Source organism: Podarcis tiliguerta (assembly GCF_965153285.1).
Source record: "Podarcis tiliguerta genome assembly, chromosome: 7".
NCBI classification, from domain to species: domain Eukaryota; kingdom Metazoa; phylum Chordata; class Lepidosauria; order Squamata; family Lacertidae; genus Podarcis; species Podarcis tiliguerta.
In genome coordinates this window covers 554,514-572,504 of record NC_139540.1, presented here as the reverse complement: position 1 = coordinate 572,504, position 17,991 = coordinate 554,514, and the positions used below count along the sequence as shown (strand labels likewise).

The following is a 17,991-nucleotide window of genomic DNA, read 5'->3' as shown; positions in this document are numbered from 1 at the left end:
CAAAATGGAAAAGCCTCCCCATTGTCTTTTCCTTCACAAATCCTGTCTTCAGGGCACATTTAAGATATGAATAAGGTGTGAGCCTGTGACCTGGCCCAGGAACTAAGTATTTATCACTACAAAAGACTGGCCAGGCTACCCAGGCAATCCAATCAAGTAACCTGCCAGACAGGAGATAAACAACAACAGGAGAAAAACAATATTCAAATTTCTATTTTGGACCGCCTCTTCTGTGATGTATGTATGATGTTTCTGGGGGTGGTCTTGATCTACAGGGTGGCAATTTCAAAAGTTTTTATAAGGTCTTGCACACCATTTTTCTGGGTCCTTCCTCTCTCCTGCAAGTAAGGGGAGCACCCTGTTGCAACAGTTCAATAAAGGCCAAGCCTACAGGCTGCTGTTCTGCTCCAAGTAATCCTGGTTGGTGTCTTTGTTTTTGTCCAAGGGAGCCCTCGGATTTTTCCGTTAACAAGGCCAGTTAATTAATCTCCTCACCTTTCAATCGGCTCATTGATTGTGTTATTATTTACCGTATTTTTCCATCTATACGGCGCCCTCTATTTTGGGGGACTCCGATTTAAGAAAATGGGGGAGATGGCCTCTCTGTATGAGACACCCCCACATTTTGTCATTCTTTTTAAGGGAAAAAACCTAGTCATATACCGGTACATGGAAAAATATGGTATGTTGGAAGCTGCCCAGAGTGGCTGGGGAAACCCAGTCTGATGGGGGGGCTACGATAATTATGTATTATTTGTAGCCCCCCTCCAGTCGGAATGGGTTTCCCCAGCCTCTGGGCAGCTTCCAACATATATAAAAACATAATAAAATCTCACACAAAGTTTCCATATACAGGGCTGCCTTTGGACGCCCTCTAAAGATTACAGGACTTTTCCGTGTATAAGACTATATTTCCCCCCAAAGTTTAAAATTGGGGGTTGTCTTATACACGGAATGTTGTAATTATTTATTTCTTAATTTTGGGCTCAAAAAATGAGGGTCGTCTTATACACAGTGTTATACACAGAAAAATACGGTATATCACACCGGCAGCCGACTGGACGGCATCTTTTCAGCCAGCCGCCATGTTGCTTTGGACTTCTGGTTCTGGGATTGAGGCAGCTTTCCGCCAGCCTAGGACTGTGGGGTTTGGGGTCCGTTTGTCGAAGACCCCGAGGGGCCCTCGGAATGGCTTCCTCCCAGGTAACGGAAGGACTGTGGTGCCGGCAGGGCCATCCCGCCCCCCCCCCCCCGTGGGATGGACTTTGCACAAGACGCTTTGCCAGCTGTTTCCAGATGGTTTATTGTGGCTGCAGTGGGATGGCATGCCAGGAGGGGGACAGGCGGATGGTCACCAGATGAACAAGGGCTTCCCGTCCGTGGACGCCATGAAACTGAGGCAGTCCAGCAGGGTCAGGCAGTCCGTCATCTTCTCTGGAGGCACGATCTGCTCAATCACCTGCCGCAGGTAGCTCGAGTTGTTGTAGACGTCTCCTTCGGGGCCTGCCGCATCTGGGCGCTCCTTCAGGATCCCGTAGGTGTTGACGATGTGCTCTGTGAACTTGGAGTGGAAGTTTGGGTCATAGCCCTTTGGCTTCAGCATATTCATGATGGTGTCGTAGCGCTCCACCATGGATTGGCGCTCCTCTGCTGACATTGGAGACAGGGGGTCATTGGCTGCCTGTGGGGAGAGAAGCAGCGTTAGACAAGAGGGTTTCTGAGCCCTCGAGAAGAAGCCCAGCCTCCCCAGCTGCCTTTATGGAGCTGCAGGTTTATGCAGCCAGGAGGGTCAAATGGGAAAAACTCCTGCCGCTCCTGGCATCTTCAGAAGAGGGGGGAGAGGCATCTTTGATTATTCCCTATGGTCAGTGCCAGTTCCCCACCCCCAAGCTAGCACCCTCCTTTGGTTTGGAGCTGCTATCCCCCCATCAACCCTAGCCAGTCAGTTTGAGAGTTCAAACCCCAAAGTCAGAGAAAGTTGTAGGCACATGTTGCAAATAGGCAGCTACAGTGGTACCTCAGGTTACATACGCTTCAGGTTACAGACTCTGCTAACCCAGAAATAGTACCTTGGGTTAAGAACTTTGCTTCAGGATGAGAACAGAAATTGCGCACCGGCGGCGTGGCAGCAGCAGGAAACCCCATTAGCTAAAGTGGTGCTTCAGGTTAAGAACAGTTTCAGGTTAAGAACGGACCTCCGGAACGAATTATGTTCTTAACCCGAGGTACCACTGTACATTTCTGTTTCCTTTGTTGTTGGCATCCATTTCTCGGAAGACAATGGCTACTGCATTTAACGCAGATATCACTAGGGCCTTATGTAAACCAAAAATTACCCTTAAGTTTAATCAAACAGGAAAAAAGATATTTATCATATTAATCAATTTATTTATTTATTAGAAAGTGATTCAGTAAAATCATTTTAGATTGAGCTACATAGGCAAGGCTGCATTCTGAGCATGGAGGGACCCAAATAGTTCGCATTTAACAGGTTGGTGCTGGAAAGAGAGGGGTCAGAGAAACCACAAAATTTGCCCTGTGTTTGCGTAGCTGGGGCTATGCTGCTTCCTCGCCTTGTGGGATGGGGGCTGCTTCCTGTTCTGTTCTTTGCCACTTGAAAATAGCAAAAAGCAGAGCTGTTCAGAAGCGGCCTGAATCTCCCTAGCAATACATGGCGCAGGAGGGATATGGAGGCTGACTTCTCTTTATTGTTTTGCACCAAAGGAAAAAGGAGTGAACTTGACACCACTACAAATGAGGGACGGGGGGGGGGGGGAGAGATATTTAGTTCATTTTGCCTTTTAAAATGAAGTTCTTTAATTGCATTTCTTGAAACAGTGACGCAAAACGCAGCTACCCTTTGAGATTCATGCTCCTCTGGATCTTGCGATGCAGTTTATTCATTTATAAAAAATATTTACACACTACTCAATCATAAAAATATATCAAAGCAGTTTACAACATTAAAAATATAGAAAACCATAAACTAAAAGTGTAAAAAGGTTAAAAACAAGCATCAGGTAACCATTGTGGAAAGATACAGTCTGAACTGCCTGCATAGGCCTTGCAGAATAGAAAGGTTTTCAGCAGGCTTTTGCTGAATCTTTATTGACTGGGTTTATGGCACTAAAGACTTGGTTTCTCATTGTCAAGTGAGCATCACCAACTTGGGGAACAACCAACGACATTCCTATAGATGTTCAAGGCTTTGTAAATTAATACCACCTTGAACTTGGCTCAATAGTAGATGGGACGTCAGTGCAGCTGATTTAACAATGGTGTCACATGTTCATAGAATCTGTCACGGTCTGGTTCACAAGCGATTGAAGTCCTGGCTGGGGACCTTGGGACCGGGGGCAAGATGGCAGGGTGGGAGCAGGAACAGGAGTCCAGAAGCCAGGAGTCAGAAAGCCAAGAGTCCGAGGGTCAGAGAGCCGGGAGTCACGAAGTCAGGGGTCCAAGGATCAAGAAGCAAGGAGTCACGAAGTCAGGGGTCCAAGGATCAAGAAGCAAGGGGTCACAAAGTCAAGGGTCCAAGGATCAAGAAGCAAGGAGTCAAGGAGTCAAACGCAGCAAGGTAGGGAAGGTGTTGCTGTGGCAAAGAGCTGAAGAGAAAATGCTGACCTTATATCCCTTCCCGGCTCTTGCCACCAGGTGCTGTGAGTTACCAATCGACCTCACCTGTGTGGCCGCACCTTGCTTTTTCAGAACAAACTGAGGAAGGCCCCAGTCCTGCAGAGTCCTATTGGTCACAGGGCTTGGCTTCATGCACACCTGACAGAATCGTAGTGTTGGAAGGGACTGTAAGGGTCATCTATTCCAATTCCCTGCAATGCAGGAATCTCAACTAAAGCATTCAAGACAGGTGGCCACACAACTTATAAACCTTCAAGGAAGGAGAGTCCCAAGAGAGACCGTTCAATTTCGATCAGCTCTTACTGTCAGAAAGCTCTTCCTGATGTTTAGTGGAAATCTCCTTTCTTATAACTTGAATCCACTGGTTCAAGTTCTACCCTCTAGATCAGAAGAAAACAAGCTTGCTACATATTCCATGTGACAGCCCTTGAGATAGGTGAAGCTGGCTATCACATCTTCTCTCAGTTTCCTCTTTTCCAGGCTAAACATATCCAGCTCCTTCAGCCGTTCCTTATAAGGCTCGGTTTCAGACCCTTGATCATCTTGGTTGCCATCCTCTGCAACCACGTTCTTGGCCAGAAGCTCCCATCAGCAATCTGGCTGCAACATTCTGTGCCAGCTGGAATTTATGGACCCATTCTCCAACCAATAAATGTGCAGAGAGATGCAGATAGAATAATGTACGAAAGGTGTTAATGAAAAGAACACAGACAATTGCATTATATTGAGTGGAGAAACTTGTTTGTAAAAATGCATATATTACGCAAAAATGCGTATAAAAATGGATAAATCAGGATAAATGCATTTTAAGAGCCTGATGAGTTTTTGTGAGTGCGTTAAAAAAACTTTGCAGACTGATGCAGGTGGTGAATTGGACATCATAACGGAGAGAAGTGAAAATAGACGGATTCTTCCTATAAACACAACTTTGAAAGAAGAAGAGGCCATGGCAGGAGTTGCAATAAGGGAAACTTTTTAGCTTGAGGGCCACATCCCCTTCTAGGTTACTTTATTTGGGGTTCACGTCAGTGGTGGGCAGAGCCAGAGGCACGAGTGGGCAGAGCAACAGTTGTTGTTTTTACCTATAGAAAAGAGTGGCTGCTTTCTATAGTCACTCACGTACCACTCTCCATTCTTCATCCAGGAAAGCCAGAGCCATTATAAAGAGATTAAAGACACACATTCCATCCAGGCAAAAACACTCAAAGAGAGTGACCTCATAAGCCCAGCAGCTCTGTCAAAACTGGGCTGGGATTGGCAGGCTCTGATGGAGGATGCAGAAGAAACGGGGCTGAGGGCTGGGGAACCTGGGTTGAAGTGGGATCTCCTTTCCACCCTGGCTTTGGTCACTTTGGAAGGGCGAGCAGGGGTGTCGTCTCTCTTCCTGACATTCCTGTGGAGCAGGAAGACTCAATGGAGGGCTTTGATCCACTCACTGGAGGCTGGACAGGAGGCAGCAGTGACTGACCAGGATCCTGAGCTGGAGGGTGTAGCCTTGTGGCCTAGAAGCTGACAGTGCCTTTGCAGATGGAGCAGACTCGCCCGCTCCGATGGTGTGCACTCTTGCACTCTTGATATTCCCGCACGACAAGGGAATCTTGTGAGTGAGCGTCCCACGCCAGTCCTTAACTCCTTGGCCTGCTCCTAAATTCCTGAACTGCGATGCTTGAGCACGGTGTCTGCTGCTGAAACCGTACCATTACTTGCCTGGATAAAGGTGTCTTTCTCTCCTCTAGGTGTTGGGTAGGAGCCAGGACACGGGCAAAGCAGGGCCAGAGGAATGTGGCCTGGGGAAGGTCCTGGGGGGCCAAACAGAATGGCCTCAGGGGCCATGTTTAGCCCCTAGGCCTGCATCTTCCCATCTCTGGGCTGCAGCTTTCAGGGTTCCTGTTCCTCCATCTTCTTCGATTGCACCCTGTCAACACACCACAGCAGGGCTAGGACTGGGGAGTGGGGGGCAGGGGAATCTCCCCTCACCTGCTGGATTTTCTCAGGGATGCTGCTGACGGTGAAACCGTAGAGGCGGACCCGATCAGGGAAGATGCTGGAGAGGATCCTGCGATCCAGCTGGAAGGCAATCTCTCCAACGATGCGCTCCATGGTTACCAGTTTGGGATCTGTAAGGACCAAGGGGGGATTTCCAGTCAGTCCAGCAGGATACCGCAGTAGGCAGCAGATCTCCCAACTCCTCCTTGAGGGGACACCCAACGAAGTGCTACATTTGCTCAGGGAAGCCTTAGGGCCAGGGCAGCCCCCTAAGGACTGTCCCCATACTGCACCCTCACTGGACATCCTCCGTGCCCTCCTTGAGTGCTTTTGCCTGTGCAGGATGTGTCCTTGAGGTGCCTCTGACTTGCCTGGATAGAGAAACGTGATGTGTGTGTGTTTGTAGATATGCTGGTTGACATCCTCCAATGGCACAAAAGAATATAGGGTTTAGTCCTGTTGACAAAACTTGCATATTATGAAAGAGAGATTGAATGAAGTGCACTAAACAATATTTATTGAAAAATAGTTTGTTAATTATTGGAATGTAACATGCCAAGACACTGTTCAACCTTATATTTTATTTTCACTCATATAATCATTAATATAATTTGACATTCTGCTTGAAATTCAGTCATAACCGAAGGCACCCAAAAAGTTATGTATCACTCCTTAAACCCCTAGAGACACACTTCATTGTCTCTTGAGACAGATGAACGCCAATAAAAAACCCTCCTTAAACCATAATTGACCTTTTGTATATGGATCCAAGATATTATGAAATCATATATTGTGAAATAGAAAGCAGATGAAGCAATGGGCAGAGCACTATCAAGAACTGTACTTGTGGGAAAACATGGTTGCTGACACAGCAGTTGACAGCATCCAGACACTGCCTGTCTTGGGAGAGCTGGATGTCCTCCCTCCCTTGATGAGCTGAAAAATGCCATCAACTCTCAGGCATGAGGAAAAGTCCCAGGACAGTACCGAATTCCTAAAAGCTGGCCTCAAGTCCTCCCTCATGCTGCACCTCCACTACTTCCTCTTGTTGTGTTGGGATGCAGGATCCATGCCACAAGACATGCATGACTCCAACATTGTGACCCTCTACAAGAACAAAGGTGATGCCATGACTATTAACAACCAATTTCTTGCCTTTCCAAAAGGGAATGGCAGAATGTGATGCTAACAACCTATACCAAGCTGATTTTTAAAGCACAGGGAGATTCCCCCCCCCCCAAACCGCAAGGCTTCTCTTGGATAAAAGCTTTTTGTTGTGATGCTAATGACCAATACCAAGATGAAGGCCTACTAGGTTCGTGTGTTGGATCACACTGCATGAGGAAGATTTGGGGCATCATATGGCAGGATAGAGTCTCAAGCAAAAATGTGCTCTCTCAAGCCCACATTCCCCGCATGTTTGCACTCTACTATCAGCGATGTCTACACTGGCATGATCATGTCTGCAAAATAAAAGATGTCAGGATTCCTAAGGATGTGCTCTACAGAGAACTGGCTTCAGGCAACAGACCTATCTGTGAATATAACATGAATGCTGGCACCATCAACCCCACAGTGTGGGAATCTCTTGCAGACAATTGCAGTGCCTGGAGGCAATCAATCAGGTCATGCATCCACAGCAGTGACCAGAGGAGAAAAGACCCCTGGGAGGAGTGCAGAAAGAAGAAATGCCATGGTACACCTACATCAGCACAACTGGATGCCTTTATCTGCCTTAGCTTAACGCGTCTCTCCCATATCAGTTTCTACAGCTACAGCAGATGTTATAACTCTCCAACAGTCTGACTTTACCCATAAAGGTGCACTGCTCATTGTCTCCTGAGACAGACAGATGCCAGAAGCATATTAAATTTGTATTCTGCCTTTCATCCGAAGATCATAGGGCAGTTCACAACATAAAAATAAACACGAGACAAAAATACATTAAGAATCAAACGGACCAATAACCCCCCTCCACAAACATGCATTTTTATTTTATTTATTAAAATGAAAGATGATTTTATTTATTATTTATTCAGGGCCACGCTGCCTCTTCATTCTGGAGAGAGCCCCATGGCCACCATGATTTTAAACCACAGATAGTCTCATCCTCCATTAATCCTCCTTTTTAAAACATCTGGGGATAGAGGGCAATTTGCTCAGATAGGTAAGGTGGTGGTGCCGAGGAAACAAGAAACATATTACCCGTAAGGCTGGCCAGTATCTGGTTTTCAACATCATAATATATCACCAGCTAAACATCATGATATAGCATGATATATATCTGTGGTGGTGGAGGGCCTTGCTGGGCCTCCCCGCAGTGGCAGAGGGTCCCGCCATACCTCCCTGCAGTGGTGGAGTGTGTGCTGCACCTCCCCACAGTGGCAGAGGGTCCTGCCATACCTCCCCACCACTGTGGAGGATGTGCTGCGCTTCCCTGCAGCAGTAGAGGGCTTTGCTGAGGCTCTCTGCAGCTGTGGAGGGCCTTAAAATGTAAGGAAGTAGTAGATTTAATAAAAATATTAAATAAACTTCCATATAATATATTTAATATGTTTTCAACTAATTTAAGAGTAGTTTAAGTGATTTACTAGTCAAGTTGCATCTGTTTCCACACTCAGAGGTCTAAGTGGAATCTTTGCATACAAGTAAGCCCTCTTACTGGAGAGGAGAGCCAACTGCCCCATAGACCTTATGACTGTAAAATAGATCTTCTGTCAGGTGCGCAATTGCTTTGATGTCACAAGCAGAGCTTGTGGTTTTGAGAGAGTTTTTGGATAAGAATCTAGCAACGAGTTTCATCAGACTGCCCAAGGCACCAGGAGGCGCCCCTGTGCTATTCGTGAAGAAAATGGTACCTCAGAACTTAGATTGTGCACAAACTATAGGAAGATTAACCACATAATGGTGTCCAATCGCTGTCTGCTACCACACATTGGGAATTTATTGGAAAGGTTGAGGTCAGGAAAAATCTTCACAAAGTTGGATTTGAGGGGGCCTTATAACCAATCCGTGTGAGAGAGAGAGATGAGTGGAAAACAGTGTTCTGCACCAGATATGGCAGTCATGCCCTTTGGACTGCAGTCAGGGGCAGCAATGTTCCAAGCCTTCATCAACTATGTCCTCAGAAGCCTAGTGGATAGATTCATGGTGGTTTACCTTGATGTGCCGATATACTCAGAGAACCCAGAGCAACATGTACGTCACATGACAGAGGTGCTGCAGAGGCTGTGGAAACATCAACTCTGTGCCAAGTTGGAAAAGTCTCAGTTTTGTGTATCAACAGTAGATTTCCTAGGTCACTGCCTCACACTGGAGGGGATGCACATGGATCCTGCTAAGGCGCAGAGCATAGTGTCATGGCAGGAACCCAAGGCAAAGAAAGATCTGCAGAGATTCTTGGGTTTTGCCAGCTACTACTGCAAGTTCGTGCCGGACTATTCCAGACTCACTATGCCTCACAGATTGCTTGAGGGGCAAGAAGCCATTCCAGTGGACAGCTGAGGTGTGGCAGGCATTTGAATTCAAAACCATATTCTTCTCAATGGTATACCTAGCACATGTAGACCCTCACTGGCCGCTGATTGTGGAAATGGATGCCTCTGACAGGGTGGTGGGGGTGGTGCTGCTGCAAGGAGACCAAGATGGCAGCCTACGCCCGTGTGCCTTCCACTCCAGGAAGCTGACTCCTTCCGAGTAGAATTACACCATTTGGGAGAAGGAACTTTTAGTGATCAAAGAAGCCTTTGAAGTGTGGAGGGGGTGACACCAGGTGGAGTTGCACACTGAAAGTCCGAATCTAGAGTATTGGCAGATGATGAGATGTCTCAATCAACGGCAGATTTGTTGGGCGCAGTTCTTTGCCAGATTTCATTTTAGACTCCAGTATGTAGCCGGTAGTTTGAATCAAGGAGTAGATGCCCTTTCCAGGAAGCCGGAATATTAGGATGATGAGCCAGTTCCAGTGTATAGGCACAACTTGAAGCCAGAGCAGCTACAGCTAGCAGCTGGGTCAGTTCTGAGTTCCAGCAGAAGACAAGGGAGGATGCATTCGCGAAAGGTGAGCTAGTGGTGCTGCGGGGGGATGTCAGTGATGTGGAGAGGTTTCTGGAAAAGGATGGGCTACTGTATAGAGGAGAAGCTCTATGTTCCAGAGGGAGACCTCTGAGCCAAGGTCTTACGTCAATGCCATGATAACCCTACAGCTGGACACTTGGGGCAGCACAAGATGGAGGGCAACCAAAATGGTCAAAGGCCTGGAAACGATGCCTTATGAGGAACGGCTAAGGGAGCTGGGCATGTTTAGCCTGGAGAAGAGGAGGTTAAGGGGTGATATGATAGCCATGTTCAAATATATAAAAGGATGTCACATAGAGGAGGGAGAAAGGTTGTTTTCTGCTGCTCCAGAGAAGCGGACCCGGAGCAATGGATCCAAACTACAAGAAAGACGATTCCACCTAAACATTAGGAAGAACTTCCTGACAGTAAGAGCTGTTCGACAGTGGAATTTGCTGCCAAGGAGTGTGGTGGAGTCTCCTTCTTTGGAGGTCTTTAAGCAGAGGCTTGACAAACATATGCCAGGAGTGCTCTTTTGGTGTTTCCTGCTTGGCAGGGGGTTGGACTCGATGGCCCTTGTGGTCTCTTCCAACTCTATGATTCTATGTTTCTAAGATGCTATGCCATGTGATGCGGCAATTCTGGTGGCCGAGGTTGGCGGAGAAAGTCAAGAAATATTTCAGAGCCTGTGAAATGTGTCAGCGGGCGAAGAGACCCAGAGAAGTGCCAGCGGGCTTGCTATAACCGTTGCCCACCCCGCAAGGCCCTTGGCAAACCATAGCTATGGACTTCATCACTGATCTGCCGGAATCACAGCAGCAGACAGTGATCTGGTTGGTGGTATACCTGTTCACTAAGATTGTGCACTTTGTGCCCTGTAAGGGACTTCTGACAGCCCAAGAAACAGCACAGCTCTTTGTAGACCATGTGTTCAAGTTGCACATGCTCTCAGAGTGATCTCAGGTGAGCCCAATTAACCTCAAAGTTCTGGAAGCAGCTCATGCAACTACTCAAGGTAGAGTTGTGCTTCACCTCAGTTTGACACCCAGAGATGAATGGAAAGTCATAAAGGACTAATGCCATGTTGCAGCAGTATCTCCGTAGTTATGGGAACTACCAGCAGGATGATTGGGTGTTCAAACTGCCCTTGGCGGAGTTCGCATACAACAATGCACTTCATGCTTCAACGCAACAGACCCCCTTTTTTTGCCAGTCATGGATACCATCCCCAACACCCTGTCAGTGCTGGCAGCAGATGACTTTGTAGAAGTATTGACAGCTAACCAGCGTTTGGACTGTTCTAAGGAGGCATATAAAAAATCAGCCGATGTGCATAGACAGCCAGGTAGTGACATCAATGTGGGAGATGTGGTTGTCAACACATTATTTTCTTCAGAAAGATAGATATAGAAAACTGGACCGCCAGAGAGGGGGGCCATTTGAAGTGATAGAATAGATCAATCCTGTGACTTTCAGGCTCAGGTTGCTGGTATCAATGAAGATCTACCCTGTATTCCATAGATCCTGGTCGTTGCCAGTGGTGCCTGTGCACCCTTACCAAGCACCAAGACAAACACCTCCACCTCCAGTCCTGGTAGAAGGAGAGGAAAAGTTTGAAGTAGAACAAATTCTAGACTCGCAAATGAGAAGGAAGAGGTTGCAGTACTTGATTGTGTGGAGTTTGTATGGGCCAGAAGAAAGATAATGGGAATGTGCAGAATATGTTCATGCCCTGGACTTGCAAAAGACTTTTATAGAAGTCACCCCAGCAGACCAAAACCGAAAGGGTGGAGGGAAGGAGGAGGAGGAGGGCTCTGTAGAAGGGGTGATGTCAGGGACTCGACTGAAGAGAAGGGCTGGAGATCACCCCTTCCTTCTCTGCTTCCCTTGGAGGAGGAATGGTGGTGATCATCCCCCCTTCTCTACTAATTTCAAGAGAAGAGGGAGACACGATTGAATTACAGCAGAACTCAGAGCAGCTTAGTTATGAGGCATTAGGAGAAGGAGGGGTAGTGCTGACAGCAGAAATGTCTTTGGAAAGCATAGAAGAGCCACCATCCCCATGTACCTGTTGCTCATTTAGAGTTCAAGAGCCAAGGGCTCGGCTACATTTGACTCCTGAGGCCCCTCATAGAGCCAAGGGCTGTTGCTGGGGAAAGAAGAGGAGGAGCTCAGAGCGAGCAACGTTACTGTGGAGTTAAGGACTGGATTCTTTGCCTTGTACCACGATGACTAAATAAAACCATAATTATGAACTTCTTTGTTTCTTCCTTGCTCTTTGATGCTACTAGGGGAGGAGAGATTCCCCCATGCCTGACAGCTATGGTAGGAAATGCCCCAACTCTGCCTGAGTTCGGTTGCGCTGTAACTGTTCAGTTCTTTGGGCTTGATAGTGTCTGTCTGTGGTAGAGCTATATCAATGGAAAGTGACCATCTGTGAGAAGATCAGCTCACCATGCCCAGTCAGGGCCCAGAAACATCACACATTGCTTACACAACAGAAACACATGTACACACTCACCCACCTCTGCTTGACTTGGTGCTGCTCAGGGAGGTGGCTTGCCTGTCGGTGCCTCGGCGCTCCTTTGGCCTCACGACCATTGGCTGGCTCTGGTTGAAGGCCTGAGATGCTACTGTTGGGCTTTGAGAAGAGGCTGCTTGGCTTTGGTTATGGTCAGTGAGTTGGCTTTGGTTCATGTCTGGGGGCGGAATCTCATACAGCCTTCGATACAGGTCTGGGAAGAACATTAGCATGTGGAAAGGGGAGGGATAATAGAAGTTGGTACCCTCGCTTCTAGCGTCAAAGGTTGGGTAAGGCAAGGGAGATGCGTTGGGATTTATCATGCCAGGTTGGTACACAAAGAGGGGGGACACTTGTTGCGGGGGGGGAGGCCGAAGGAAAACAGAGTCGTCTATGAACTGGTGAAAGAAGGTTCCTGGAACGAGTGGGGTTTGCGGGGAGTTTGTGAAGAGTTGTCGTCTGAACGAGGTGCTGCCCATAGGTGGATCATCATGGCTTTGGGTCTGATCAGTGAGTTGGCTTTGGTCCATGTCTGTGGCCGGAACCTCATACAGCTTTCGATACAGGTCTGGGAAGAACATTAGCATGTGGAGAGGGGAGGGATAATAGAAGTTGGTACCCTCCCTTCTAGCGTTAAAGGTTGGGTAAGGTATGGGAGATGCATCGGGATTTATCATGGGAGGTGGGTACACCCTGAGGGGAGACACTTCTTGGGGGGGCATTTGGAGGGGGGGAGGCCTGGGCCTGACAGGCCGATGGAAAGCAGCCTCGTCTATGTTCGGGACAAAGTAGGCTTCACTGAGTGGGCTTTGCTGGGAGTTGGACACGTTGCTGCCCATAGTTGACTCATCATGGAGTTGGCTTTGGTCCATGCCTGGAGGCGGAATCTCATACAGCTTTCGATACAGGTCTGGGAAGAACATTAGCATGTGGAAAGGGGAGGGATAATAGAAGTTGGTACCCTCCCTTCTAGCGTTAAAGGTTGGGTAAGGTATGGGAGATGCATCGGGATTTATCATGGGAGGTGGGTACACCCTGAGGGGAGACACTTCTTGGGGGGGCATTTGGAGGGGGGGAGGCCTGGGCCTGACAGGCCGATGGAAAGCAGCCTCGTCTATGTTCGGGACAAAGTAGGCTTCACTGAGTGGGCTTTGCTGGGAGTTTGGGAAGAGTTCTCGTCTGGCCACGTTGCTGCCCATAGTTGACTCATCATGGAGTTGGCTTTGGTCCGTGTCTGGGGACGGAATCTCATACAGCTTTCGATACAGGGCTGGGTAGAACATTAGCATGCGGAGAGGGGAGGGATAATAGAAGTTGGTACCCTCCCTTCTAGGGTTAAAGATTGGGTAAGGTATGGGAGAATCATCGGGATTTATCATGGGAGGTGGGAACTCACTGAGGGGGGACACGTCATAGGGGGGCATTTGGAGGGGGGGAGGCCTGGGCCTGACAGGCCGATGGAAAGCAGCCTCGTCTATGTTCTGGACAAAGTAGGCTTCACTGAGTGGGCTTTGCTGGGAGTTGGACACGTTGCTGCCCATAGTTGACTCATCATGTAGTTGGCTTTGGTCCGTGTCTGGGGACGGAACCTCATACAGCTTTCGATACAGGGCTGGGTAGAACTTTAGCATGCGGAGAGGGGAGGGATAATAGAAGTTGGTACCCTCCCTTCTAGGGTTAAAGATTGGGTAAGGTATGGGAGAATCATCGGGATTTATCATGGGAGGTGGGAACTCACTGAGGGGGGACACGTCATAGGGGGGCATTTGGAGGGGGGGAGGCCTGGGCCTGACAGGCCGATGGAAAGCAGAGTCGTCTATGTTCTGGTCAAAGTAGGTTCCTGCACTGAGTGGGGTTCGCTGGGAGTTTGTGAAGAGTTCTCGTCTGGACAAGATGCTGCCCATAGTTGACTCATCATGGAGTGGTGCGTACGAATCCCACCAGAACTGGCCATCAGCAGAGCCGGGTGAGTAACCCTGGCCAGACTGGTAGGAAGTGGTGGGAGCGATGGGGAGTGGTTCATAGATGGGCCTGTTGCTGAGGGGCAAACTGTAGTTGGGCTGGTGGAAGGGGGCAGGGGGCAGGGGTAGGCTCTGGTGGCCTGGCGCCCGGCGCCCAGCAGACTGGTAGGAAGCATCATCAGTAACATTGACTGCATAGTAGATGGGGGATGGGGGCTGGCTCTGATAGGCAGAACCAATGCTCAGTGGCTCGCCCTGGATGGACTGGTAGGGAGGAGGAGAGAAAGGGAGGGGCTCGTAGCCAAGCTTGTTGCTGATGGGCAGGCTGTAGTTGGACTGGTGGAAGGGGCTGGGCGTGGAGGGCAGGGGCACAGGCAGGCTCTGGTGGCCCGGTGCCTGGTAGGAAGCAGCGGGGAAGGAGGAGGTGTCATTGGCATTGACCGCATAGAAGATGGGAGATGGAGGCACGCTCTGTCGGCCAGAACCGAAACTCAGTGGCTCTCCCTGGATGGAGTCATAGAAGGCACCAGAGGTGATAGTGGGGGAAGATGGGAGTGGCCCATAAGGGATCTTGTGACCAAGGGGCAGGCTGTAGTTGGGTTGGTGGAAGGGGGCGGGGCCGGGGGGCAAGGGCAGGCTTCGGTAGCCTGGTGCCTGGTAGGAAGCAGCGGAGGAGGTGTCAGCAGTGGCATTGAGTGCATAGAAGGACTTGTTGGAAGCTGCAGAGGTGACGGTGGAGGAGGAGGCATCACTGGTGACTCTGTGGCCAGGGGGCGGGCTGTAGTAGGGCACGATGATGGGAGAGGGTGGGGGCAAAGACCGGCTCTGGTTGCCAAGGCCAAAGTTTGCCTGGGAAGTTGCACTCTGGGTAGCTAGGGGAGCGAGGCTGGAGGAAGGGGTGGGCGGGGCTGGCAGGGCCAGCTGGGGCTTGTGGGGGTGCCAAGGAATAGGGCACTGAAAGCAGAATCCACGTTGCCGAGGCAGGTTGGGCTGCCCAGCTGCACCACCCTGGAGGTAGAGAGAACTTGTGCCACCATCTGTGCAGAAAGGGGGGGGAGGGGAGAGAGAGAGAGAGAGAGAGAGAGAGAGAGAGAGAGAGAGAGAGAGAGAGATGTTGGTTGATTTGGCTGCAGAGACATACCAAGAACCCTCAGAAGTTGCCCAGCTCTTCTTCCCTCCCACTCCTACCACATCTTTGACGGTGGCCATGGCCTGGTGCTGGAGGCACCCATGTGGGCTCTGTCCCAAAGAAGGAACCATTCTTGGAGGAGGGGAAAGCCCCACCCACAGAGAAAGAAGCCCAGGCTCCTCTCCAAGAAAGAAGAAGATTCATGTGTTGAAACAAGGAGGGCATGCTTCAAGCACTCCAGGATCAGTAATCTTTCTGAAAGCTGGATATGGGTAGGCAAATCCTACTGATATCCTTATCCCAAATTCTCAACAAGCCATCCCTTACTTGAAAAGCCGTTTTCACAATACTTAGACTGCTTTTTAGGTGGAAAAATCTCTGTACATTCATTTGGCAGTACCTGGGCTTTTCCCTGATCTTGACTTGGTATCAGGGTCACCATCTCATGATCCAGTTTAGACAATTTGCCTGGCAAGGCAATAACAATTTCAAGTTTGGTGTTCTGAGGCTACCTCACACTACTTTATCCCACACCCTGTTTCTATCACAAGACCATCCTCTTTGGCTCATACAGGCTGCTGCTCCTCCCTTCAGCCATTTCCCAAGATGCCCTTATAAAGATTACTACACACATCCACTCATCAACATGATAGACCTGTCTGGCAGTAAAGGAGCTCAATAGAGCACATTAGAGAACTTGGAAATAGATGGTGTCTTTATGAAAGTAATACCTTAACCTGGCTTACAAATCCATTCACACTTACAACTTTCAAGATTTGGACAAAATGGGCAAAGTCCTGGTTGCAGGCTTCTCACCCATTATTCCATTACACTTCTACCCAGCTTTCAAAAATAAATATAGACTCTATAATATAGAGGTGTTGAAAGAAAAGCAATTGTAATGTTTGAAATATTTTTACAAAGATAGATGACTGCTTACCATTAATGTGATGCAAATTGCAGAGGCAAATGTTCAAATATCACGATTTTTAGACTACCAGTTTTTAACAAATTCCCAGTTTAAAAACAAAGTCATGAGACAATAGCATGCAAAAATTATAGTGGAGTAAAATATAATATAATAACAAAAGGCTTAATATCTTTGTATAAATCTATAATCGAGGTTCAATTTTTTCCTCTGCAAAATTTTGAGAAGGTGGCGGGAACTGAATTGAGACTTAAATACTGAAGAAAAGACATGGAACAGACTGGACCAACTCCTAGCCTATATAAAACCGAACAGTTTTCCCATGTGTTGGAGAGGATGTCCTGCTATAGCGGCATATTAGCACTTGTGGTAGGAGTGTCCAAAAATAGAAATGTTATGGGAAAATGTATTTACAGAAATATATTTAATTACAAGACAGACAGGACCCCAGGACTGCCTATACTTAACTTGTACAGTCATGATATGTTGCGAATTAGGAACAAAGAACTCATTACACTTCCATTAACTGCTGCAAAAGCAACTTGCACATGGAACATGGAAATCATTACAATTATTGATTATGGACCAATGATACAATGCAATTTCGCAAACAGCATTATTGGAGAAACTGACACAAAAACAAAGTATCAAGAGGCCAAAAGAAACACGACTATTTTAATGCAGTCTGGTGTAACTTTATTGCTTAGCTTGTTGCTATATCCTTGAACTAGCAGCCAGGCTTTTCTTTGCTGAGGGGCTCCACCTGCAGACTGAATGCTCTTCAATTGGGAAAATGGTGTCGGGAGAAAGCATGTAAATGGGGAGGCTCTTACTGGGGCTCTTTGCCCCTGGTGCAGCAACCAAGGTCTTAGGAGCTCAGCACTCTGTTGCTGCCTGCAGGCCTCTGACAGGACACTTCGACCACTAGAGATGTCAGTGTCTGAGTGAAAGACTATCTCCCCCCCCCCCTTGCAAACAATCAGAAAATTCAGAAATGAACATAGCACCGAGAGGCTCCTTTTGCTGCTGTGGTGGCCGGTGTGAGCCACTGCACCCTCCTGGCCTAACCTTGGAGGAGATTAAAAACAACACACTTTGTGCAGTGAGAAGATTTGCCAAAAGCAGTCGCCAGAGATCAACAGGAAGAGAGAGAATAGCCAGGGAGGAGAAGGGTGCTGCTGCTGCTGCTGCACTTTGGTGGAGGGCAGGTTTGGCAAAGAAGTTGCCTGCTTTGATAGGTGGAGCCCTGCCTGAGAATTCACTGATTTACACTCCTGTCCTTTGAAATCGCAATAGACTTTGTTTTGCTTTTTGGCATTTAGTTTCCAAGCCCAGCTTCAGACAAATGTTGAAGCAGAAGGCACAGAGAAATTATTTATTTAACACCAGCATTTCTAAGACCAGTTTGATGAAAAGTTATTTTTTTTAACACCAGCTATTAATACCAGTATTAGAATACAGAGTACAGAATGGAGTTAATACATCACTACAGAGCATCTTGACATTGATTATTTTTCAGTAGCAAGTCTTGTCGTAATTGGCTTATGGAAATAGTTATTGCTTATGAAACAATCATGGCTTACCAGATCCGTCATCACTCAAGCAGACCATTTCCCATAAAGTAAACCCTGCCTTCATGCCAACCTTTTACCCTTTGAATATCCTCCTGTAACAATGAATTTCAGTATATTTCTAATCATGACCACCCCTTGCTCTTTATGTTCTGGCTTGCTGGCAATTAATGCAGTTATGAAGAAGGCCAGCTGAGGGCCAA

At 48.0% G+C, this 17,991-nt stretch overlaps 1 protein-coding gene across 1 annotated transcript; it reads right to left on the bottom strand.

The window, feature by feature from the left end:
* Positions 1 to 1,278: 1,278 nt before the first annotated feature.
* Positions 1,279 to 17,828, bottom strand: LOC310682033 (uncharacterized protein; the record flags this gene model as incomplete). The annotated part of the gene is made up of 4 exons (XM_083450279.1): positions 1,279 to 1,681; positions 5,614 to 5,753; positions 12,204 to 15,197; positions 17,801 to 17,828. The coding sequence occupies 4 exons, from the start codon at positions 17,826 to 17,828 to the stop codon at positions 1,352 to 1,354; spliced, it is 3,492 nt and encodes a 1,163-aa protein (XP_083306405.1). The 3' UTR covers positions 1,279 to 1,351.
* Positions 17,829 to 17,991: the final 163 nt, after the last annotated feature.